This window comes from Tachypleus tridentatus, chromosome 12, assembly GCF_004210375.1.
Source record: "Tachypleus tridentatus isolate NWPU-2018 chromosome 12, ASM421037v1, whole genome shotgun sequence".
NCBI classification, from domain to species: Eukaryota; Metazoa; Arthropoda; class Merostomata; order Xiphosura; family Limulidae; genus Tachypleus; species Tachypleus tridentatus.
In genome coordinates, this window is record NC_134836.1 from 4288514 (window position 1) to 4312459 (window position 23946).

A 23946-nucleotide genomic window follows, 5' to 3' on the forward strand; every position below is an offset into this window, starting at 1 on the left:
ATTGGTGATTTATGAATATTTAAATGCCATTTGCTTTCATAAATGAACAGTAGATGGTAGTCTGGAAAGTATTACATTAAAATCTTACTCCTCTTTTTCTCTCCCCTCTGTGAATGTAAAATATTTGTTAAATTTTCTAATCATTTTAGACAACAGACATTTAACATAACTTGTGCTATTGAAGGAAATTATCAATGTCATGACTGTATTTGTGTTATATTTTTTCTTCTGTTTTGAATTTAGAGAGAGAATCAGCACTCGGGTCAAAGAATCAAAGGATTTGCTGGTAGGTTTACTCCAGGCATCAGCTATGGACTGGCCTCCTTACATCTACCCTAGTCAAGCTGCTCTTCATGTCAGTGCTGCAGCTTTCTCTTCACTTTTGCAGGATGGCCGTAAAGTATGTTCTTTTTATGAAGCCTTTCAGTTCTGTTGATATTAAGGTCTTGCATATAAATGATTTTGTAATACAAAAATGTTTCAGAATATGTAGTTGATTCACATTTTGAATAATGGTAAACTAAATTTCCAAGTATTGTAGTTATGTCCATTATCTTGTATAGGAATAATAATGCATCTGTTTCACTTTTTTTTTCCTGTCTCTTTCTGTCTTCATGTGTAATGAAGTTCTTCAACTAGTTACCAGTGCTTTCCAACAGTGTTTAATGTATAAAATTCTCAAAATATTTAAAATGTATTAAAAACTGACTTCTCTCAAGAATGGCTGTGGTAGGTCTACAGAATGAGATTGACATTAAGTAATCAACTGATTAATTCTGAGTTAGAGGAAGAACATACAGCGAAAATGACTTAAAACAAAATTAAATAAGTCCACAAGCCCTAAGACAATGCCTGTACTATCATTGATGTCGAGAAACCCACTCGTTGAGAAATTTATATGCAGAAACGGCTCGTTTGGGTTGAGAAAATATTTTACATAGAAGAGCGAACAACGTTTCGACCTTCTTCGGTCATCGTCAGGTTCACAAAGAAAGAGGTAACTGACCGGAAGCTGACCACATGTTTGAAAGGGGTTGTGTAACTGTGTGTCGAAATGTAGAGGGCGGTATTAGATGTTTGAATATATAATTTTATTTATTTTATTATATTAATATAGGTATAAAGGCGTTCCTTTATATTGGTTTATTTTGGGTTTAAGTTGTTGTTTAAGTAAGGCTTCTTTAATTTTTTGTTTGTTTATGTTTGTTTCTTTATTTAGTATTTGAGTGTTTTCTATGGTTATGTTGTGTTTATTTGACTTGCAGTGTTCAAAAACGTGTGAAGGTGACTTTTTATGTTCTTTGAATCTGGTTTCCATTTTTCTACTTGTTCCTCCAATATAGAAGTCGTGGCAGTTATCACATTGTATTTTATAAATAATGTTGGTGTGGTGTTTGTCAGTGTAGTTTTTACATAGTATAGACCTCAGTTTTGTGCCGGGTTTTTGAATAAATTTGGTATTAACTGGAATGTCATATTTTGTTACTAGCATGCCAAAATACAAAGAACTACATGACTTACAAAAACAAAATATGAACCTAGACCATCAACTGGCATGCTGCATTAAACCAGAGATTTACGGACTTATACAACGAAACATATACCAAATCAATACTAAGAACGACAGAGACAAAAAGATCTGCCACAACAAAAAACCAGAAAAACTAAGATGCAAACAACAGAAAAGACACCAAAACGACAAACCGTTGACTAACCTCATAATTAACAGATCCGACCGTCAATTAAACACAGACTAGAAACAACTACTTAACAAAGGACTCAACTTTCGCAATAGCACCTAGGTACATTCCAACCATAGAAATCAAAACATGTTTAGAAGACCTAGCCAGGAGACTTGTGATACTTTCTACAGAGAAAAAAACAAGTAAACAACCAAACACAACCAACAGAAAGAAGACAACTTAGATAATTTTATTGACATCCAACAGCTAAACTTCCCAGGTAAAATTACAAATTTATATTTTCCAGAAACACCTAAAAACAACATCTTAAACGATTTTTTCAAAGAATTTTCTCACAAAACCATCAACATAATTTCACAAAACAGAAAACTAAAAAACAACCTTACAAAAAGAGACATTAATTCCATTAAAAACCTAAAACAAAACAAAAACATAAAAATTCTAAAAGCAGATAAAGGTAACGCTATAGTCATAATGAACACGAATGAATACATCCAAAAAATGAATAACATCCTATCAGACACGAACAAATTTAAACAAATAAACACAAATCCAACAAAGACACACGAGACACAACTGAACAAATTACTACTACAAATGAAAAAAGCCAACACAATTTCACAAACACTTTATTCCTACCTACGTAAAACCGACTCACGCACACCGCAAATATACGGCATCCCCAAACCTCATAAACCAGATTGTCCATTACGACCAATAATGTCCACATATGAATCGTTTAATTACAATCTTGGTAAATACATAGCATGGGCATTCTCCAAATATGTAACATCAGCCAGCTCATTCATCAAAGACTCTTTTAATTTCAAGTCTAATCTAAATCAACTTAATCACAAAGCCTTAATGGCCAGTTTCGATGTTATATCCCTCTTTACAGAAGTTCCAACCACTGAAGCCTGCAAGATAGCATTAGAACTCTATATCCGAGACCCTAACTCAACCATAGAAATTCCCAGTAACCAGTTAGCAACCCTAATAGAATTCACCACGATAAAGACAAACTTCATGTTCAACAACCAAAACTATATACAAACAAATGGCCTAAGCATGGGCAACCCAGTATCACCAGTTCTAGCCAATATTTTTATGACACAAGTTGAAACACAAGCAATTAACACAGCATTACATCCACCACTATACTGGTACAGATATGTAGATGACACGGTTATGGATTCAAATCTACAGAACACATACTTAATTTTTTCAATCACATTAACTCTATACATCCCAACATTAACTTCACATGTGAACAGGAAGAAAGCAATCAAATATCATTTCTTAACCTCAAAATTACAAGAAACGACACACAATTCAAAACAGAAATCCACCAAAAAATCACCCATAATGGACTATACTTGGGACTCAGCACATGAAACAAAACAAAAACTCAACATACTAAGAAACCAAATAAACACAGCCATAAAACTATGCTCACCAGATAAAATTAACGATGAATTAGACAAAATAAAACAATACTTCATCAACATCAATAAGTTTCCTCCACAAACCGTAGAAAACATTATACACACACACCTAGACAGAAAGCAAAATCAACCAACTAAAGTAAATACAGCTCACGAATCAAAAAACCACAAAACCATATACTGCTGCATACCATACATTCCTGACATCAGCAAACAAATAACCAACATTTGGCAAAAATTAGTAACAAAATATGACATTCCAGTTAATACCAAATTTATTCAAAAACCAGGCACAAAACTGAGTTTTATACTATGTAAAAACTACACTGACAAACACCACACCAAGATTATTTATAAAATACAATGTGATAACTGCCACGACTTCTATATTGGAGAAACAAGTAGAAAAATGGAAACCAGATTCAAAGAACATAAAAAGTCAGCTTCACACGTTTTCGAACACTGCAAGTCAAATAAACACAACATAACCATAGAAAACACTCAAATACTAAATAAAGAAACAAACATAAACAAACGCAATATTAAAGAAGCCTTACTTATACAACAACTTAAACCCAAAATAAACCAGTATAAGGGAACACCTTTATACCTATATTAATATAATAAAATAAAATTAAATTATATATTCAAACATCTAACACCACCCTCTACGTTCCGACACTCAGTTGCACAACCCCTTTCAAACATGTGGTCAGCTTTCGGTCAGTTACCTCTTTCTTTGTGAACCTGACGATGACCAAAGAAGGTCGAAACGTTTTTCACTCTTCTATGTAAAATATTTTCTCAACCCAAACGAGCCGTTTCTGCATATAAATGCCTGTACTATGTATTTAAATTGTAGAAAGAATTTAGGAAGAGACTTACTAAAAATCAAGTGTAGAATTATATACACTCTCTAATGTATGATACTGTCCCTGAATTTGCATATGGCACCTATGTTACTGTTAGTAATTCTTACTGAACATAATGGAGATATCACCTGAGTGACCAATGGATAAAACTTCTGTAAACATTTGTATACAAAGTACAACTGAAGTTTTCTATTCCTACTGGTGGACAAGGTGCTTTGTTTGGGGAATAACACAGAATAGTAAATAACTGGAACAAAAGCAACAACTTTCTTAACTACATGTTAGAAGGAGATTACACACAAGCCTATATTAAAACAAGAAGGTTAAAAATTAAGAGATAATGTAGGTAAATTTGAGAGTGGTTACTGCTATTGGTCAGTCTTTAGCATCCAAATTCAAAACCCATGTTATGCAAAAGTTTGACTTAAAAAACAAGAAAAAAAATAACATATTTTGCTTACATTTTTGTACTCGCATACATTAGTTTTCTGTGTTATTCCAAAACCCATCTAAGTAGATGTGCATAATTATAACAGAAAATTAAGTTTTTTATTCAAGTACCCCCTTTTACCCCTAGCTCAAATTCTCTGCAAGCTTTTGCATAGCAGAAACTTGTTTTGCTCACATTTAATTACTGCTACCCAAATTAATTTTCTGTATTACCTTCTAAAAAGGCTATGGTGTACTTGTTTATTACACTATTCTATTTTACTTTTTTTTAATATCAAGTGCATGGAAATATTGTATTTACCTTTTATTAAATCAAGACCTTGCACATTTGTGAAAATGTATTATCCTGTTGAAATTATGGAAACAGTTCTTGAAACTGTTAACTTCTTGTTTAAAAGACAAAACAATAAAATAAAGTAATTCTAATGCTCAAATACAGCTGTGCTTGCAATGGGGTTATATTTAATGTGAAAAGTGTAAAATGAGACATTCTGAGGATAAGTGCCTAAGCCTCAACAGCCCCTTCTTTCACCGCCTTTGTACTTTACAGCACAGTTTCTGCTGAAGGAAGGTTTGTGCAATATGCTTAGATCACTTTTGCCCTCCCCTCCTTCTCTTTGCACTTTCCAAAGCTCATCTCTATATAAATAAGTTTAGAGAGCCCATTTGAGCAATAAAATTGATAGAAGCCTGTAGGAGTGTGTTTGTAGGAGGTGTCTGAAATGGTGCACTTGCATCTTGGGGAGTAATTGCTGTTAATTTGAATGTGTGGCTGGATTCTTTGTTTTGGTTTTTAAGGCAATTATTTTCTCAAAGAATAAGTTAACTTGTTTGCCTGTTCATATGCTGAGTTTACTTTGATTTAATAGTATCAAACATTCAGAATGAGAAAAAATGCATCTTTTACAACATGCTGTGTTCATATTTTAAAATGTTGTAAGCACTATCAGGACATTAATGGATTACCTAAATTTTTGGAGACACTTGTACATATGGTTTGTCTAATGTAAGGCCATACTTCAATAGACATATGCTTCATGCCATGTGCAGAAGTTTCTTGGATGCCTTTTGATAGTTTGTCTTCCTTTGGGTTTTCTGCTTTTGGAGAAGCTTTGAAGAGTTCTTGTTACCATGTGTGAACCTAAATCAGTTTTAATTACTGAGTATTATGTTTGAGTTATTTTTATACACAATTCTCATAACTTTTGTCACTGTTTCTAGTGGGCAACTAGTAATCAGCCATGAAGTAACCCATCTTTCTCCACTTGAAACATGCTTTTCTTATTTTATTAGTGTGTTCAACATTGGAGATATCCATTTCTTCTAAATGCTAAAATTTTGAACCTATGCATGCTTTTTTAGTCATTGGATAGAATAATTTCACTTCCAACAAGTCCTTTAATATAACCTTCTTAGAAGGGGTAGATCACAACACTTCAACTGAATCAAAATGTAACAAGAGATTTGGAACTTTTAACTTGTGTAATTGCAGACCATGGAGATGGCATGTGACAAGGTGATTGGTTATACAGATTGCCAACATAGATTATGAACAGCCTTCTGTGATTATAAATTTGTATGCAAAATTATATTTTAATATATATGAATCAGGTTTAACAACAAATTTCAAAACTGCTAAATTGGTTCATGGCTTCCGAGAAGTGCATTCAACAGTTGCTAAAAAAAAAAAGAAAGAAAAAAACCCAAATGTCAGGAACTTCAATAAATACTTTTATTTTGAATGAAGGATTCTTTCTTATCTCAAAGTTAATTTTTTATTACCCAGTTTGTTCTTTTGTCACAAGGATTTTTATTTTTTTATGGCTTGTAAATGGTAAACATGGAAGTTTTAAATAACTTTGCTAACTTCAATACTGATATTTAGATATTTTTACACCCATTAAAAGAAATTTGTTGTAATCTTGTTAGGGTTAAATACATTTTTTGGAAGATGTTATTATTGGATGATTTAAATAGTTTGTAAAATCTAGGTTACTTCAGTAAGTTATTTAATTTTTTGTGGCATTCACAATAAAATTGTAAACTGATTTGTAAATAAAATTCTAAAAATCTTTAATGGAAGATTATATTGATAAGTAAACTCTTTAAAATAAAAATATTTTGTTGCATATTTTCAGATCTCCCCTGCACTACTGAGTGTTGACCATTCTTTAAATCCAGCAGATGTTAGTACAGCTGTATTGACTTATTCTCTGTCTTGGACTAATGTGTGGAACCATGTGGCAACAAAGCAGCAAGGTATTAAGCCACAAATGAGTTGTGTTAGTGGCCTTCAGTTAGCAGCTGCAAGACTAGCCAGAAAGCAACAAAACTATAAACTAGCTCAAGATCTATTGTTAAAATCAATCAAATTAATCACTGGAACAGAATCTGATGTTCTTAATGGACCTGGAGGAAATAAAAGCCTTCTTCAGGTCCTTAAAAACTTGTGTAATTTTCCTGTTTCAGAGCAGCTGCTTGAAGTACAACGAGAAGGGGCTAAATTATTGCAAAGGTGTGTTTATAATGTACTGTTGTAAATTATTTAATGTAGTGTATTATGTAGTAGTACTTTAATTTTTTTGTTTTGTTTAGAATAGTGCATTAATTTCTGAAGACTTGTCTTACTTTGTTTCACATTGAGTTTAAGTATGATAATGATAACTCATTTCTTAATGTGTTTCCTTCAAACCTGTAAGATTTCATTAAAGATAAGTATCTTGTACACAAAGAATGATGGTTTTTAATTTTTTAAATAAAAATGTTATTTTTCTATCGTAAGTACTTGTATTCAAGCTATTAACAAATTTTAGTACAAGATTTCAATTTTAAGTATAAAAATACATTTTTTAGTTCCATACTTCATTTACATAATCTCTAGAACCTTCTACATGAATATCAAAAGTTTTTCAAGGTAAATATTTATATTTTATTTTTTTACTTTCTTTTACCATATCACTAACTCTAGCTATTATAGTCGATGTCTACAATTCAGTGAAATAATTAGGAAATAGAAAAATTAAAAATTTTATTTAATGATATTCAATAAAAAACAATATTTTCTCTAACATTTTAATTTCAGGTCTTATCCTTTTTGCATGTAGTTATTTTTAGTGTTTCATTCTTCTTTCTTGTTCTTTACAACTTACTTATTCATCACAAGTCAATCATGCCCTCAAGGCATTTTAGTTTCTGTTGGAGATGTGCTAAATTCTTTGGCAAAATGATACATATATGTTTATAAAATGTTTAAACCTTTTAATTATCCATTCTAAAACATAAATAATACATAATTTACTAAAGTATAGTAGCGAGACCTAAATACAATTTAAAGTGTATTTAAACAGCTAAACATACTTAGGTATGAAACAACCATAAGTGCTGTGGTCAATCATGCAGCCAGCAGTACTAGAGAATTACGTGTAATTAGAAATGACAGGTGTGTGCCCATTTCAAAATAAATATTGTTAGACTGTGGCATAAAATGTTCTCTTTCTAATGAATATACATGTGTATGCAGCATCAACATGTAGGCTATAAAGTTCTATCAAACCTGTTGAAGGTAGGCATGACACTTGTCAGGGATTTAAAAAAAAAAATATTTTTTTCAGTTGTATTCATTTAAAGAAATTTGAAATGAATGAGCTAGAAGTTATGTAAGTAATTTGTTGTCTAACCATACTTTAACTCAACTGTCGTAATACTGAATATGCAGATAACCAAAATAGAGAATTTTCCTAAATCATTGATCACATGATGAAACATATGAAGTTTTAAGTTGTTTTTTAAAGGCTTATTTTGAAATAAAGGACTTAACTTGGATAAAATAAAACTTTGAATCATAATGTTTGTTATAATATTGATAGTAAAGGTTGCCTAATCCTTTCTGTATGGGTTGTGGATCAAAGGCCATGTGATTGCACTTGTTGATTCACATTCAAATGTTTTGTGAATTTGTCTAAGTTTGGTATCAAAGCGCAAATTATAGTTAAATTTCATATCATGCATTATGTAACTTCTTAATTTAAAAATAAATATTTAAAAAAATCATACATAAAAAATTTTTTGTTACATGTACTGAATCAAACATGATTTCGTTCACCTCTTTCCATTTTATAAATTGTCCCTTGTATAAATTTACTTTTATATATGACATGAATAACCAATTGAAAACTCAATGTCCCCAAAGTGGTCTTTTCAGCCATTTTCACATATAATGGCATAATCTCTTGAGACAAACCTTCATGCTGGTAAGATGAATCTTTACTCTGTTTTAAATTTCATATTATTTTTAGTCCCAAATACAACCTAGACACTAAACTCAATAAATTATAATAATTTTATAGTATGGATATATTAATTTGATTTTTTTGTTTATTCAAATGTATATATGAAACCTAAAAAAAATTGTTTCACATTCTCCATGGGAAGAACTTCTTAAGGCTTTGCATTCAATTCCTGTTTGTCATAGGTTGCTAAGGTTGTAACTAGAAGATTGTTTCCTTTACTTCTTTATTTATTGTTCTACATTTAAAAACATGTTTGTAAGTATTAGTGTATTATAACTGAAATGTGGCTGTAGTTTAGAAAATACTAGTTCACTAAATCACTTAGTAAAGGTCAGTTTTATATTTTTGAATGTGGTCACACGAGTGCATGTGCACCTTGTCATTGTAACTTTTGTGATGTTAGCCAGCAAAGGCTGAAAGGTTAATATTACTTCAAATTTAAGACACACCCCACCATTGGCATGGACCAGTAATGTAACATTGATATTCAGTAAGTTTTGTTTCAAAATTTGATGGCAATTTTTGACTAAGTGTTGTTCTTTGACATAATGATAAACCTTCTCATTTTATAAATATCTCACACAAGCCATTATTAGTTTGGAAAGAAATGCCACTATTTTCTACAGATTTTTTTTGCTTTTAATGTTTAGTCTTTTCTCGTTACAGGCAGTCCTTTATTTCGTGACTCTGATATATGTTAAAACAGTAGCATGAATTTCAAGATGTCTTCCTCTTTTTGGGCTAGAAGATGACATAAACGTTTCTTGCGAGTAAACAACTTTGTTTTCATACCATGCCAACAATGTGCATTTTCCTCACCCACTGTATGATTTTGACCAGCTACACGATTCCCAATCTGTTTGACACACAAAATAACTTTTCTTTTAAATTCAGCATCATATGTAAAACGCTTTTCTGAATAAAAAATTGCAATAAATAACATGAAATAGCATCTGAACAACAGGAAAGTGAGACAAAGATTGAGGACAGTGATATCGAACTACACTGGTAGAGGCACTGACATCAAGAAATTTGACGTTTCATACGTGCTTTTTTTAGTCTTTTTAAGCTGAGTTCTTTTTAAAATATAGTCCAATCTGTTTGTTAATGCAGGATTTTTCAAATATCTTTGTTCAAGGAAAATGATGTTTTTGGGACTTTTGTAGAGTTAAAATAATGCCTTAAATTTAAGATGCCCTAATTTTCATTTTGTAAAAATGTGAAAAAAGGAGTCTCAAATTTGAAGTAATATGGTAATAAATATATGTTAATATATAAGGTTATGATATTTAAGTCATCTATACTAAACGTTTGCATTCTCAAGTTATAATTTGTTATTAGAAAAAAAAGTATTATTTACGTTTATTTCCTTTTTTTATGGTGCTTACAAGATAGGTCAAATTTATTAAATGTACAGTAATTCTGATTAAATAGTGTAAATAACAGGTAAAATGTAGTGTTTTCATAAAACATTTCATAATTATTTGGAGGTTATAAAAGATTTAACTTCTGAAATTTGAAAATTTTTAATGCATAAATACTTTTAATTTTAAAATGAAAATTACTTAGCATGTTGAATGGTCAGTCTTCTTAAAGAAAAAAATTTGAGAAAAACTTTAAAAAATATTTGTATAATTAAAAAAATTGGTACTTAATGTATGAAATCCTTGTAATTTTTACCAGTAACCTGCAAATTAGTGTAAACATATAGATGATTAAAAATCATAGTATAATTACTCTCGTGGATATTTTCATGGTTACGAGCTGGGTGAATTCCATGATAGAAAAGTAAAATAAGCTTTGAATGAAATAGTGACTTCCACAGAAAAACATTTCTAAATGTGCTTCTGTGCAAAAGGGTTAAGTACTTTAATAATCTTATCCAACTGCAGTATTGTAATTGTTGTCAAATTGTATCTTGTAAATTACAAATGATAGTTTTTGAGTATGTGTAAGTGAATTTTTTCACTATATAATTTAGTTTATAATTTAAATATTTTCTTTGTGAAATGTATATTCAATAAATATAAAAGTGTTTTTTTTCCCTTTAATTCTTGTATAGACATAAATCATGTTTGTACTCTTGTTATTAATAGTTAACTCTAATATCTTGTCATTAAGTGTAAGTCATCATATGTAGTAGCTCATTGGATATTAAAACATAAATTCTTTTAAAGTAGCATATGCTTTATATAGTGTCTTTGTCCATGATTCCTAAAGATGTATTGTTTCTGCTAAATTTTCAGTGGTGGTAACAGTGAGGATGGAATTGGCATTCTTCTTGGAAGCACAAGATCATCAGTAACAATCTTAAACAACAAGGAACTTGTACTGAAGGATACTTCTCTAAGTTTCTTAAGAGAATTGACCACAAGGTAAGTGTTATGTTTCAAAATATCTTCTTCATTCTTACAGAATTGTCTTGTTCAGTAGGTTAATACCCCCCCCCCTTTGTTCGAATAGGCTTATTTTTCTCTCTCTCTCAAAAAAAAAAAATGTTCCTTGAAAGATGAATGCAAGGAAACAGTTTTGAGATACTTCTCAACAGTTATTTTGAGTCACTGACTGTTATATAATAAACCATCGAGTACTGGAAAATGGATGGTATTGAAGAATGCTTATTAATTGCTAAATCACTTTACCTCTCAATATTAGCTCAGTCTATGTGACTGTTGGTTTTTAGTTATTATAATTATACGTAAAGAATAAACACAATAAACAAGAAAAAATACTTAACTAATCTTCCTTTTTCTTATTTTGATTGTTGAAGAGTTAACCCTAATTTTTATACTAATTATAGTATTGCACTTAATTTTTAATTAAACAATGCATCAGATAGTATATACCAATAACATGCAAAACGTAAGCAAATTTCCTAACCTCTCAAAATATTTCTTGCTCTTTGAGTTATGACAAGAATCACTACAAATACATACAAGTTGATTGTCAACTGTTCCCTAGGAATAATGTTATTGCTCCAAGTGAAATTGACATTTAACCATATAGAGCACACATTGTTATATAACACATTTGATAGATGAGAACCTTGACATTTTATTGCTTTTAGGTAATATATAATTAAGCATAAGAGAGAACTATTAACAAATTGTTAAAAAAAGAGGATGTAATAGGTAGGTGTGACAGAAGAGGTCTAATTTTCTATTTGGTAGCTCTCTAACCAAAGAAAATTAAAGACTAATAAATGTAGTTTGTCTGAACAATGACAACTTTACTCATTTACATTTTTATGGAAGTGTTGGGTAAAATTGGGAAAATGATATACAAAGAAAAAATGTCACGTCATATTTTGGGAAATTCAGGTTTGTTTGTTTTTTCTAAATGTATATCCTTGTAGAATTAAGAACTTAAAACTTGCAAAGAATTAAAATATGGTTTATTAGCTAGGATTTTGTTATTCTGAATAATGTCACATAAACAATAAGGAATTTAAAATTTTGAATGTAAGACACTAAAACCTTTTATATGCAGTAAAAGATACCTGTGGCAGTAGGGTTAATAGGCTTGCACGTGTAGTTTGTTGTGGCCTACAAATTTGTTTCATTATAAAGTATATTCAACCTGATGTTTAGTTCTTTCTGTTTTTTAAATTGTTTTAAGGTTATGTTGTGATGTTTAAAGTGATGACCACGTTAGTCAATGAATTCACTTAAAATTAACAACCTGGATCAAAGTTCATGCAGGCTTGGAAAGATTTGGCATTTTTTGACTGATGATTGATAAGGTCAATCATGATTCCAGTAATGAACTAAAAAAGGATTTTTCTTTTTTCCTTCATAATAACTTATTTTTACAAGATTAATAAATCTCTGGATGAATTTATATATTGGGTTGAGGAATAATTCATGAGCGTTTTTTCAAGTTAAAAAAATATATTCATAAATGAAATGCTTTCGCAAAATATTTCATGTCATTTGGTAGATAATTTTTTGCTCTAATAGATGGTGTGTTTGATTTTCATATGTATTTAATTTTTGCTTTCATTTTCAGCTCATTAAATGGAATGTCAAGTGAACAAAATCGAGCATTTTCGACACCATCTGCTTTTCACATTTAATTTCTTGCAATTTCGTTTAAAACAATGCATACTATATACCTAGGTATTACATGAAATAAAGTATCATAATAAATGTTTTGGGTGTAATGTGTTCATGCATTGAAGTATTGTATAGTCTTGCATGTAATGCTTGAATGAAATTATTTAAAAACGCTCACGAATTATTCCTCAACCTAATATTTTTTTAAACATTTTCAATGTGATAACAAACTTGTGAAAGCAAAAAGTTACTTTTGTTTGTACATAAATGAGCCAGATGATGATGGTCTGTGCTATGCATAAACAATGTGATCTTGCAGCTGTATTTCAGGTTTCATCATATGCATAAATGATTAGAGGGATTAAAAAAAGGCTTTTTTCTTGTATTAAATAATTCATATGGAATCTGTGTTAGGCTAACTTGTATAACTTATATAAGATAAATTCAGCTCACTCACCCTTCAGCAATGGGTAGGTCTAATTGTACATCAGTTTTCTAGTGAGCTATTTTCAAAATATAATTAAACTACTTTTTTGTTTGATATATCAGTTACTATAGCAGGAAGTCAGCTAATAAGCCATACTTAAATAGTATACAAATTTTATTTCTTAATTTTGTAAGGCAATATTTAAAAAGATTCTGATATCCTAAGGTGAGAAAGGTAACGTAATTTCTTGGGCATTTTATCTTCACCCTCACTCCTCAAATAAGTTTTTGAAATTTAATGTAATTTTATAATAAATTTTTCATTGCTCAGACAATGAAACCATCATTTTTATATCCTTTAAACTTCAAATTGTTTAGTTACAGAGGCATCAAGTAAAAAATCAAATCCCTCTTCCAACACTCACATGGAGTGTTCCTTTTCAGAATTTGTTAATATTTTTCTGTTATGTTTAATAATATATTACTTTGACCAATAGAAAGTCAAAAGTGTTCATCTATCAAATGATGAATAACATTTGTTCTGAACAGATAATTGTGAACTTCACTCGGAGTACAACCTTTGTTCCCACAGGAAACCTAAAGACTAGCTTGAATGAATTTGTCATAGTTGTTCTTGCATAGTTAGTTAGTTAGAATAATAAATACTAAAAGCAGACAATTTCCTCTGTATTTATTTGTGCATTGTTTAAATAAAAAAAATTAGTTCATTACTACCATTAGTATTTAAAAAAAAAAAAAGTAGGGCTAAATGTCTTGACAGTCAACAGCAAAAAAAAAAAAAAAGACGTGGAACTTTATTTCTTATCATTTATTTATTATTCTAAAAATACCTAGCATGTAAAATTAAGGTGGTTCTTAGGTTAGATTAAGTAAAATAAATATAATAATGTTTCATGAAGCATGCATGTGAGCAGTTCACTCAGAATATCTTGAACAATATAAATTATTAGTATAACATGAGCTCTACATACCCAAGTGATTTACAACTTATAATAGCATGAAAATAGTAATTTGTTCAATGGGCAATCACAGCACAATAAAACATTAAAATTTAAGTATAAATAGATGTATACTGTTAAATGTTATGTTAGGCAAACCAATGTAGTTTCATGTTAAAATTTTGAAGTCATTTGTGGTTTGTATTCCATTACCACCAAAAAAAAAAGTGCTTCATAATTTGTAGCAGCAGATGCATTAGAAAAGTGCCTGTCAAATTCTTTGGTATGACAAGAGTAGTCCAGAAGTCGGTGGTGGGTGATCTTCTGCCAAATAACATATTGTAGTGATAGCCAAATCAAGCCAACAAAATAAATTTTTATGTAGTGCTTTGCAAGTGCATTTGCAGCTGTGTACATTTTTCAGTTAACTGTTCTAGGTCTATCCTCACACTTGTCAAGTACTTGAGACAAGATGCAGCATTGTTGACTCAACTGTCATCATGCCAGAATGAAAACCTGGAAAAGGATGTAGAAAACTTTAACTGGTTGCTAGAAACGTCAGCACAATCACCTTCAACTGTGTCATGTTTAACTGATAGCTTGAGGAGAAGTTTAAGTGGTGGGTTATTTGACAGATTTTTCTCTTCATTCTTTTATTGTAGTTTTTTGTGTCAAACTGTTGCATTCAGTTGCTGTTTTGTTTTCTAGAGTTATCAAACCATAGTTTAGAGTAAGACTATATGTAGGAAAAAAAGACATAAGGATGGGTACTCAGAATTTTTATATGTATATTTTGAAAATTGTATAACTAGTTGTTTCTTTTACAATACTTTCTTGTATTTATTCTAGATTTCTCAGGATTGCATTTTCAAGCAGACTATACTGTAGGACCTACAGATTGTGCTCTTGGACAACTTCTTCACCTTGGGGTAAACCAGTGTCCAATGTCAGCAAAAGCCTGGTCTCTGTTGGCAGGTTGGTGCTATCGATGGGGAAGGAAAGCTGTAGACACATCCAGGTCAGTAGAATATTTGTTAACTGAAGAAAATTTTATCTTTAGCTGTCATATTTCATAAGATTAATTTCATTTTCAACCTATAACTTAATGTACTTAGTACTTTAAGTTTAGAAAAAGACATAAACACTTAAAACATAAACTCGTTATGATTTATTGTTAGCAATAAAATTGACTTGTAATGTTATTAGTAGCACAGTTTGGGCATTATATTTGTTTATTTTTATGCATGTGCAAATGCACAAAGAAAGAGAAAAGGTAAAAAAAAGTTGTCATAACTCAGTAAATTATTAATAACTTCAGTGAGTATTGCTACTCTCATTTACTTCTTAGATGTGAAATATACTCACATTACATTTTGAGCTTCCTTCTGAAGTAGTATTTTATTACTTTTAGTTTGACACTAAATTTCAATGAGTATTTTAGTCTTCAGTATAAATGACTTATGAAAACACATCAGACAAAAATACTAGACTGTAAATTATTTGGAGCTATAGATTCTAAAAAATAGTTTAATTCAAGTAAATAATAAATAAATTTGAAGTAAAATAAAATATTACACTATGTAACACAAATTTTGTTCCTGGATAGTACGTTATTTCTTAATTGCTTATGTTGTAAAAGTACAGAAAATGGCCATTATTCCCTTCAAACTTTGCTTTTGTGACCTGGATAATGAAATTTAGAAATTAACCTATTTTATGTAAAAACAGGCAAATTTGCACATTTTCATAAGGTCTTAATAAAACAACATATGAATCAAGATTTACGTGTATATATACTGAAGTTATAAAAAAAAAAAATGTTTAGACGTGAGTAGTTTTTCGACATCTGCAACTGTAATGCAAATCAATTTGACATATCATTCCCCAAATATAGTCTCTCATCATGTTTTCATTATATGCTTCTTGGTAGTTGCATTCAAAGTCCAGTGTATCTTGGTGGAAGTGCTCAACTTGCTTCTCTGAGTATGCTTCCTTGTTATCCTTGATTATATCAAGATGAGCATCAAGGATATGGACTTTCAGGGACATCCTACAGCCCATTTTGCTGTAGTACTTCACCAGAGCCTCAACCAGTTCCACATAATTTTTGGCTTTGTGATTGCCCCAGAAGCCCCAAACCACTGCGACAAAGCTGCCCCAAGTTTTTTACCCTTCTGACTGAGCTTCTTAGGGAATTATGTGCACTCCAGGATCTTTATTTGTGGTCTAGTGAAGACACCAGCTTTGATCTTTGCCTCAGACAGCTTAGGGAAGAAGTCTTAAGTGGCTTGCCATGGCCACATGGGTTAAGGTGTTCAACTCGTAATCTGAGGGTTGCAGGTTTGAATCCCCGTCCCACCAAACATGCTCACCCTTTCTGCCGTGGGGGCATTATGATGTGACGGTCAATCCCACTATTCGTTGGTAAAAGAGTAGCCCAAGAGTTGGCAGTGAGTGATGATGACTAGCTGCCTTCCCTCTAGTCTTACACTGCTAAATTAGGGATAGCTAGTGCAGAAAGCCCTTGAGTAGCTTTGTGTGAAATTTAAAAACAAACAAACAAAGAAGTCTCGAAGATACTTGAAGGCTGCAGACTCCTTATCAAGAGCTCAGACAAATGTTTTCATAAAATTCAATTTTATGTGCAGTGGTGGGAACAACACATTTTGGAGGTCCACTCGTGGCTCACACTTGACATTGTGCCTCCCCACAGAGAATCGGTCTGTTATGGCCAGTGCTTCCTGTTGTAGTGTGCTGTGGTGTCCCTGTTGTCCCAAAGGCAAGGATAACTTGGGAAAGAGAAACTTGGGAAAGCCTGCTTGGAGACCCATCAGGAATGCTACCATTTTGAAGTCTCTGATAACTTCCCAGCCATACTCATCATACTTCAAGGCTTGATGGTGATGTATTCCTCTTTGAGGTGCACTGAATAAGCCAGGGGAAGAGATGGATAGTTATTCTTGTTATGGAGCAGCACAGTGTTGAGGCTTCTGCAACATTCTAGAAAGTTCTTAAATTCTTATAAGTTTGAGAAAATTCTCCATCAGCTACTCAGGACTGAATCTACCTGCAATGTTCTGGAAAATGGGTAAATTTGAAAATTTCATTACCCAGGTCACTGAAGCAAAGTTTGAAGAGAAAAAGATATTTTCCATTTACTTTAGGCATAAGCAATTGAAAATAACACTTTTTTGCCCAGGAACAAGAAAAAGTAAAAATTTTGTTACATAGTGTTATCAGAATATAATTTAGGGCACTTCTCAGTTGGAGGATACATTTTTATAGATTAATAATTTATTAATGGTATTTTTATTTTTAAGTAGGGATAAAGAGCATAATCATTACTTTCCACTATATATTTTATTTCAGTGATTCATTTCTTGTTTAGTGCAAATTTTCTAACAGTTTTATTGCAAATTGCAGTTGTTTTAATTTTTTTTACATTGTGTATATTTGTGAACTTAAAACGTTTTTTATTTTTATTTAATGAAATCAGGTTAGAAATGCAGATTAGCAGTAATAAGTGGGAAAACAACTTTTTTATGTTTTGTTTAATCTGATTTTGTACACTATCTATAAGATTTAGTGCTTTCTATCAAGTGATTTTATGTTTTTGGGAATATGATATAATTTTGTTAAACATTAATATTTTGTTTTTAGTTTAATTAAAAAGAAAATTATGATGAATTTGTTTTTCAGCTCTACCAATAGTCTGTATCCTGAAGAAGCAGAAAAGGCATTGAGCATTCTTCCACAAGTACGCTGTTTACCCATAGCAAAATCTTATATTTTATTAAATAAATATTGTTAGCTGTATTTAGAATAAACTTAGTCATAATGTTTGTGTTAAAATGAAGATGAGTTTTGTCAAATTTGGTGTACTTAAAGTCTGTGATTATAATTTGTTGTCATCATGCTTGTTAACTGTGTGTGTGTAATCTTGCATATTCTTCTGTTTTTTGGTATGAAAGGTAGTTATAGATAACATACTCATTTTGAAGATGCTATTTAATAAAAGGTACATAGATTGACATGCAAATTTATCAATTTCATATATTTCCTAGTTCTATATTCCAAAGTTTAGAAAATTGAAAATTACCTCATATCACCAAAGTGTGAAATTAACCGTTTTCTTACTTAAATAGAATAGATATTATTTAATGGTAGATTAAAGTTATTTTGTTGGATACTGTGCTTGTACAGTTTGTAATTTATTATTTTTGCTAGTATTATTAATTTAAGCAAGAAATTACTTTGAGAAAACAATTTTATGAATTATGGTGTAGGTAATGTATGATTGCATTGTTATGGAGGTTGTCAAATGTGTATGCAGGATGATACTTCAATTTGATATGTTAGAAGATGGTTTCCCACATCTTGGATGCTGTTTTCATTTGCAGAGCTGAACTAGGACATCATTCAAAGATATTACAGATAGCTGATGTGGCCACTGCAAAACTTTGGAAATTTTTTCATTTGGGTCAAGAAAAAATCATTTATGAAATGTTTTCAGTGAATGGAAAATAATCTTTATAATTTATTGGAAAGCATATTGTGCTATTTTTTCTTAAAACCAAAACAAATTACATCTACAAACATAATAAAATATTTATGCAAAAACGGCTCGTTTGGGTTGAGAAAATATTTTACGTAGAAGAGCGAACAACGTTTCGACCTTCTTCGGTCATCGTCAGGTTCACAAAGAAAGAGGTTACTGACCAAAAGCTGACCACATGTTTGGAAGGGGTTGTGTAACTGAGTGTCGGAATGTAGAGGGCGGTGTTAGATGTTTGAATATATAATTTTATTATATTTTATATAGGTATAAAGGCATCCCTTTATATTGGTTTATTTTGGGTTTAAGTTGTTGTATAAGTAAGGCTTCTTTAATTTTGCATTTGTTTATGTTTCTTTCTTTAGTATTTGAGTGTTTTCTATGGTTATGTTGTGTTTATTTGTCTTGCAGTGTTCGAAAACGTGTGAAGGTGACTTTTTAAGTTCTTTGAATCTGGTTTCCATTTTTCTACTTGTTTCTCCATTGTAAAAGTCATGGCAGTTATCACATTGTATTTTATAAATAATGTTGGTGTGGTGTTATACATTCAAACATCTAACACCGCCCTCTACATTCCAACACTCGGTTACACAACCCCTTCCAAACATGTGGTCAGCTTCCGGTCAGTTACTTCTTTCTTTCTTTGTGAACCTGACGATGACAGAAGAAGGTCGAAACGTTGTTCGCTCTTCTACGTAAAATATTTTCTCAACCCAAACGAGCCGTTTTTGTATATATATTTCTCTTCAAATGGGTTTTTTCAACATCACTGATAATAAAATATTAATTGATGAAAAATGTGAGTCAACAGTCAAAGCTAGTTGACTTGTGTTTTTTGATTAAGTTACATTTGTAATCATTATTTCCCTTCTATAAATACTCAACATTTTAGCTAGTTGTGACATAGGTTAGTGAAAAATACAATGCAGAGATGTTATTACAAGCCATCAGAATTTATACCAAGAATAATGGTTAATCATCTGCATTAAAAAAATAATTAGACATCTGTTTTCTTCAACAGGATATTGATTCTGAAACCAAAGAGGCTGTTCTTCAAGTCCTCAGACAAATCCACAGGTCAACATGTGAAGACTGGGATGATGATCATCCTGGATGGGTGAATTTTATATCTGTTATAGCTTTTAACTTTAGTGTGTACTAGAATATTAGATTAATTGTTGTGAAAGATTTAATATCAGCTTTATTAGATTACAGAAATGGAAACTTAGTTATATCTTGTAAGTCATGATAGCTTTATACATAGCAGGTCTTCATTGAAATCTAAGGCCAAACTTCACTGTTTTTGTTTTTTTTCCTAAAGATTATTATATTGTATAAAGTTTTTTAATATACTTAAGATTGTATCTTTTTGTAGTGATGACCAGTTCACATGTGTTTTCTGCCTATGTATTTATAATAGTGTAAAATGTAGCAAACTATTTTTAAATGTTTCTTGACCATTGGTAGTAATAAACCTTTATATTGAGAAAAAACAAACATGCATGTGAACACATGCACCCATACAAGTGATATTTTGCATAATAACAAGTTCATTGTTCAGAAGAAAAAAATTTGTGCATAAATGCTTTTTACTTAGCTACCTAATAAATTCTGTTTGAAAAATGAAATTCATTAAGTTTCTTGTATGAATTTTGCTCATCATGTGATAGAAGCAGACCTTATCTACTACTCTTCTAGAAGTTTTATTAGTTAATGTTATTTTCAAGTATTTTGATCATGCTTGAATATTATGAACCAAATTCTAAAATTTTCTTTCTCTATTGTGCTACTTAACTGATGTTTAAGGTTTGAATACACATTTTCTGATGAGATTGAGATGTATTATAACAATGAATTTTTTTCCTCTGAATGTGACTAGATGAAGCTAAATTACTAGATTTGACACAGTAAATAAGTATATCCTTTTGCCATGGCTTGATAATATAACTTTATATTACATTTTAGAATAGAGTAAATGTAATAAAAAGGAAATGTCACCTTGATTCAGGACCTGCTGGAAGACATGGCTGAAATGACCAAAAAACAGTTAACTTCCATTTGTCCTCAACTTACTAGTTCCAAAATCTTCTTGGAACATTTGGTTGCTATTCGAAAAGGAGTAGTCCAGAGAGCTTACTGCTACTATGAACTCACTGCTAAAGCATACTTTCAGTTCTTGCATTTGTCAGATCAGGTAAATTTCAATTTTCATGTTGTACAAATTTATTGAACAAGTTTTATATTAGACATTAAGTGTTTCAAAAACTTTTTAAATTCTCACAGAAGTTAGTTTCAAATAGTTTTATACTAGGTTAAATTGTAATTTGGATTTAGAAATTACATTTTAATGTATCTAATTTATGATATTTGCCAGTAGCATTGATGCACACAGTTTTGTTTTCATTTTTAATGAAAATATATTTTAATGTACAAATGATAACATTAATTTATGGAAATAGTCATTACAAATAATGACCTATTACAAGAGTTTTACAAACGTTGAAACAATATGAAGACCTCTATCTAGTCTAGAACTTCCCTGGTATCTTATTGAAGTTTCACTATCAACAAATTAATCTTGTTGATGTAGACAAACTTCACTTAACAGGGAGCTAGTTAGCTCTGCAATCTTTGTTGATCACACTTCAAGTTTTACACTGCTGTACTTGTATAATTCCCCTCAATGTGTATTCCTGTACATGGTGAGGGACATCCCAGGAAGGTTCTGTCCTTTCAGTTTACCTCCTCTGGGATCTAAACATCCACCCACATGTTTGCTGTGCATGGTGATCCTTGAAGGGGAGGAGAGGATCCTGGTGGTTGAGGGGTCCAACCCTAACACACCACTTTGGCCTTGAATTCTTGTAGACAGGCAGCCTTGGGATGGCCCCTCTAGGGTCAGTTGGCTGGTCCACTTGGACTAGTGTCAACCAAGTACCAGTGTTGGATGTTCTCAACAGGTGTTGTGATCATTGTATCTGATGTGCTGGTGTTTGGGTATAGTGCTCACGAAACCGTGGAGTTTCTGCAGTGACCTACTTTGGCATTGTAGGGCTTTATGGTAGGTGGGGTCAGTGGACACTGAAATATTTTTATTATGGATTCTTCAAATAAAAACTTTTAAAAAAATAATAAAATAATGAAAAACAGTCCATAGGTAAATGACCATGTCTTGAAGAATCTGAGCAGCAATCTTCAACATCTCTAACACCTGTACCTCATTTTCTTGTACTACATTCTCTTTTAAACAAATCTTTAGGGCAGATGTCTCCCTTTTTCATTCAGAAGGGACTAGAGGGACTTGCTGGCTCTCCAAAGTCAGTAAAGAAGCTCTGTTCTGGTGACATGTTGGTGGAAATATCCGCATTTCAATACAGTGAACTCCTCTTGCATCGAAAGCTGATTGGGAATATACCTATTGAGGTTACACCTCATGCTACTTTGAATTCATCATGAGGAGTTATTGTTAAGAGGGATTTGAAGAGCATCCCTAAGTCAGAGATTCTCGCTGGTTTCTCCACCCAAGGAGTTTCTGCAGTGAGGCGTATCTCCACTCGCAAAGACGGAATTATGATACTGACCAATGTCCTCATTCTGACATTTGTATCACCACATCCACCTACCACCATCAAGGCAGGTTATCTTAATTCCAGGGTAGAGCCATACATTCCAAACCCTCTCGGATGTTTTCAGTGTCAGCGGTGTGGTCACTTGAAGACGTCACGTCTTGGTTCCTTGATGTGTGCTCCTTGCAGTGGCAAGGATCATGATGCTTATGAGTGTGAAAAGGACTTTCATTGCATCAGTTGCAGTGGCTCTCACCTGTCCTACTTTTGTTCTTGCCCTAAATGGTTGGAAGAAAAAGAGGTGCAGCATTTGAAAACAATTCAACATCACTTACCCTGAGGCTCGAAAATTCCTGTCCACCACTTCATTTTGGACATATGCTGCTGCACTTTGTTCCACTATTACAACAGGAGTGCAGATGGAACTCTCTCTACCTTCAAAAGAATCGTTCTCAAACCAGATGAAGTGTTTTGACCTCCATGGTTAAAACGATTGAATCAGATGGGTCTCTGTCCCTAATATACTTTCCAAGATCCACTTCCTTTATTTCTGGGTACAGGAATTTCCTCAGATACATCTTCTTCTCCCACCCCAAGACACAAAATGATCATTTGTTCACTTCCTCAGTTGCTAGAATCCTCTTCCAACAGCAAAGACCTAGCCAATCAATCCAGGGAAGGATCCATGAAAGTCTATAGATCTCCCTCAAATAAAGATAGTAAAGAAAAAACATGGTTGTATACAGAAAGGTTCTTCACTCAGTTCCCCTACATGTAAATAAAAATGGCCACCTTGAAACAATGGTACTGTCGAGGTTTATGTTCTAATTTGGATACAATCAAACCACTGATTGCTTCCTACCATCCTGTATGTCTTTCTGAAAGCTGTATTGACAAATTTTATATGTACAGAAATGACAGGCCGTGTGATGGACGAGTGCATGGAAGGGTTGATCAGCATGTGCCCACTCTGTCTTTGTGTCTTTGCCACTCGACACACCCTTTGAGGCCATAGCCATCCGTGTTTCCTTGGGTTGTACCATCTCTGTTTATTCTCTCTACCTGTCACCTAGAGAGACCTATGATCAATCAGGCCTTGATGCTGTCATTAAATAGTTGCTGTCTCCCTTTAACTCCTGGGGGAATTTAATGAACATCATCCCCTCTAAGGCAGTGCTGACATTGATGGGAGGGGTTGCTCCATAGAGCTTATGCTCTCTGATCATAACCTTTCTCTTTTCAGTACTGGTTCTTATTTTTATGCACCTAGTCAGTCATTTACTGCTATTGACCTCTCAGTTGGCTCCCCTTCACTATTCTCCCATTTTTCTTGGAGGATTGACAATAATCCACCAGGCGGTGATCATTTTCCTAAAATTTTGAGAAAGACTGGTCATGGTAGATCCCACCTGACCCATATGCCCTAATGGAAGCTGGATCAAGCAAACTGGCCCTCTTTCACTACTCCCTCAGAACTTTATCCTGCTGTCATCTGTAAGCCATTAATAGACGACTGTGTGGCAGCAGCAACTGACTGTATTATACAGTCAGCTGCCCAATGTATTCCTAAAACTTCAACACGTTTTTCACAATATTTTCGTCAGTGTTCAAATCCTGCCTGTGACA

The 23946-nt window shown here is 32.1% G+C and overlaps 1 protein-coding gene across 4 annotated transcripts in view; it reads left to right on the top strand.

The window, feature by feature from the left end:
- The window catches only part of nonC (serine/threonine-protein kinase Smg1), a 136650-nt gene that overhangs the window by 61843 nt on the left and 50861 nt on the right, over nt 1-23946 (top strand). For all 4 annotated transcript variants that reach the window (XM_076473742.1, XM_076473745.1, XM_076473744.1 and 1 more), the window contains 8 exons: nt 244-400; nt 6609-6985; nt 11006-11134; nt 14637-14818; nt 15049-15217; nt 17899-17956; nt 19776-19871; nt 20763-20948. In XM_076473742.1, the coding sequence (XP_076329857.1) occupies nt 244-400; nt 6609-6985; nt 11006-11134; nt 14637-14818; nt 15049-15217; nt 17899-17956; nt 19776-19871; nt 20763-20948 (1354 nt within the window). The remainder of the gene's footprint in view (nt 1-243; nt 401-6608; nt 6986-11005; nt 11135-14636; nt 14819-15048; nt 15218-17898; nt 17957-19775; nt 19872-20762; nt 20949-23946) is intronic.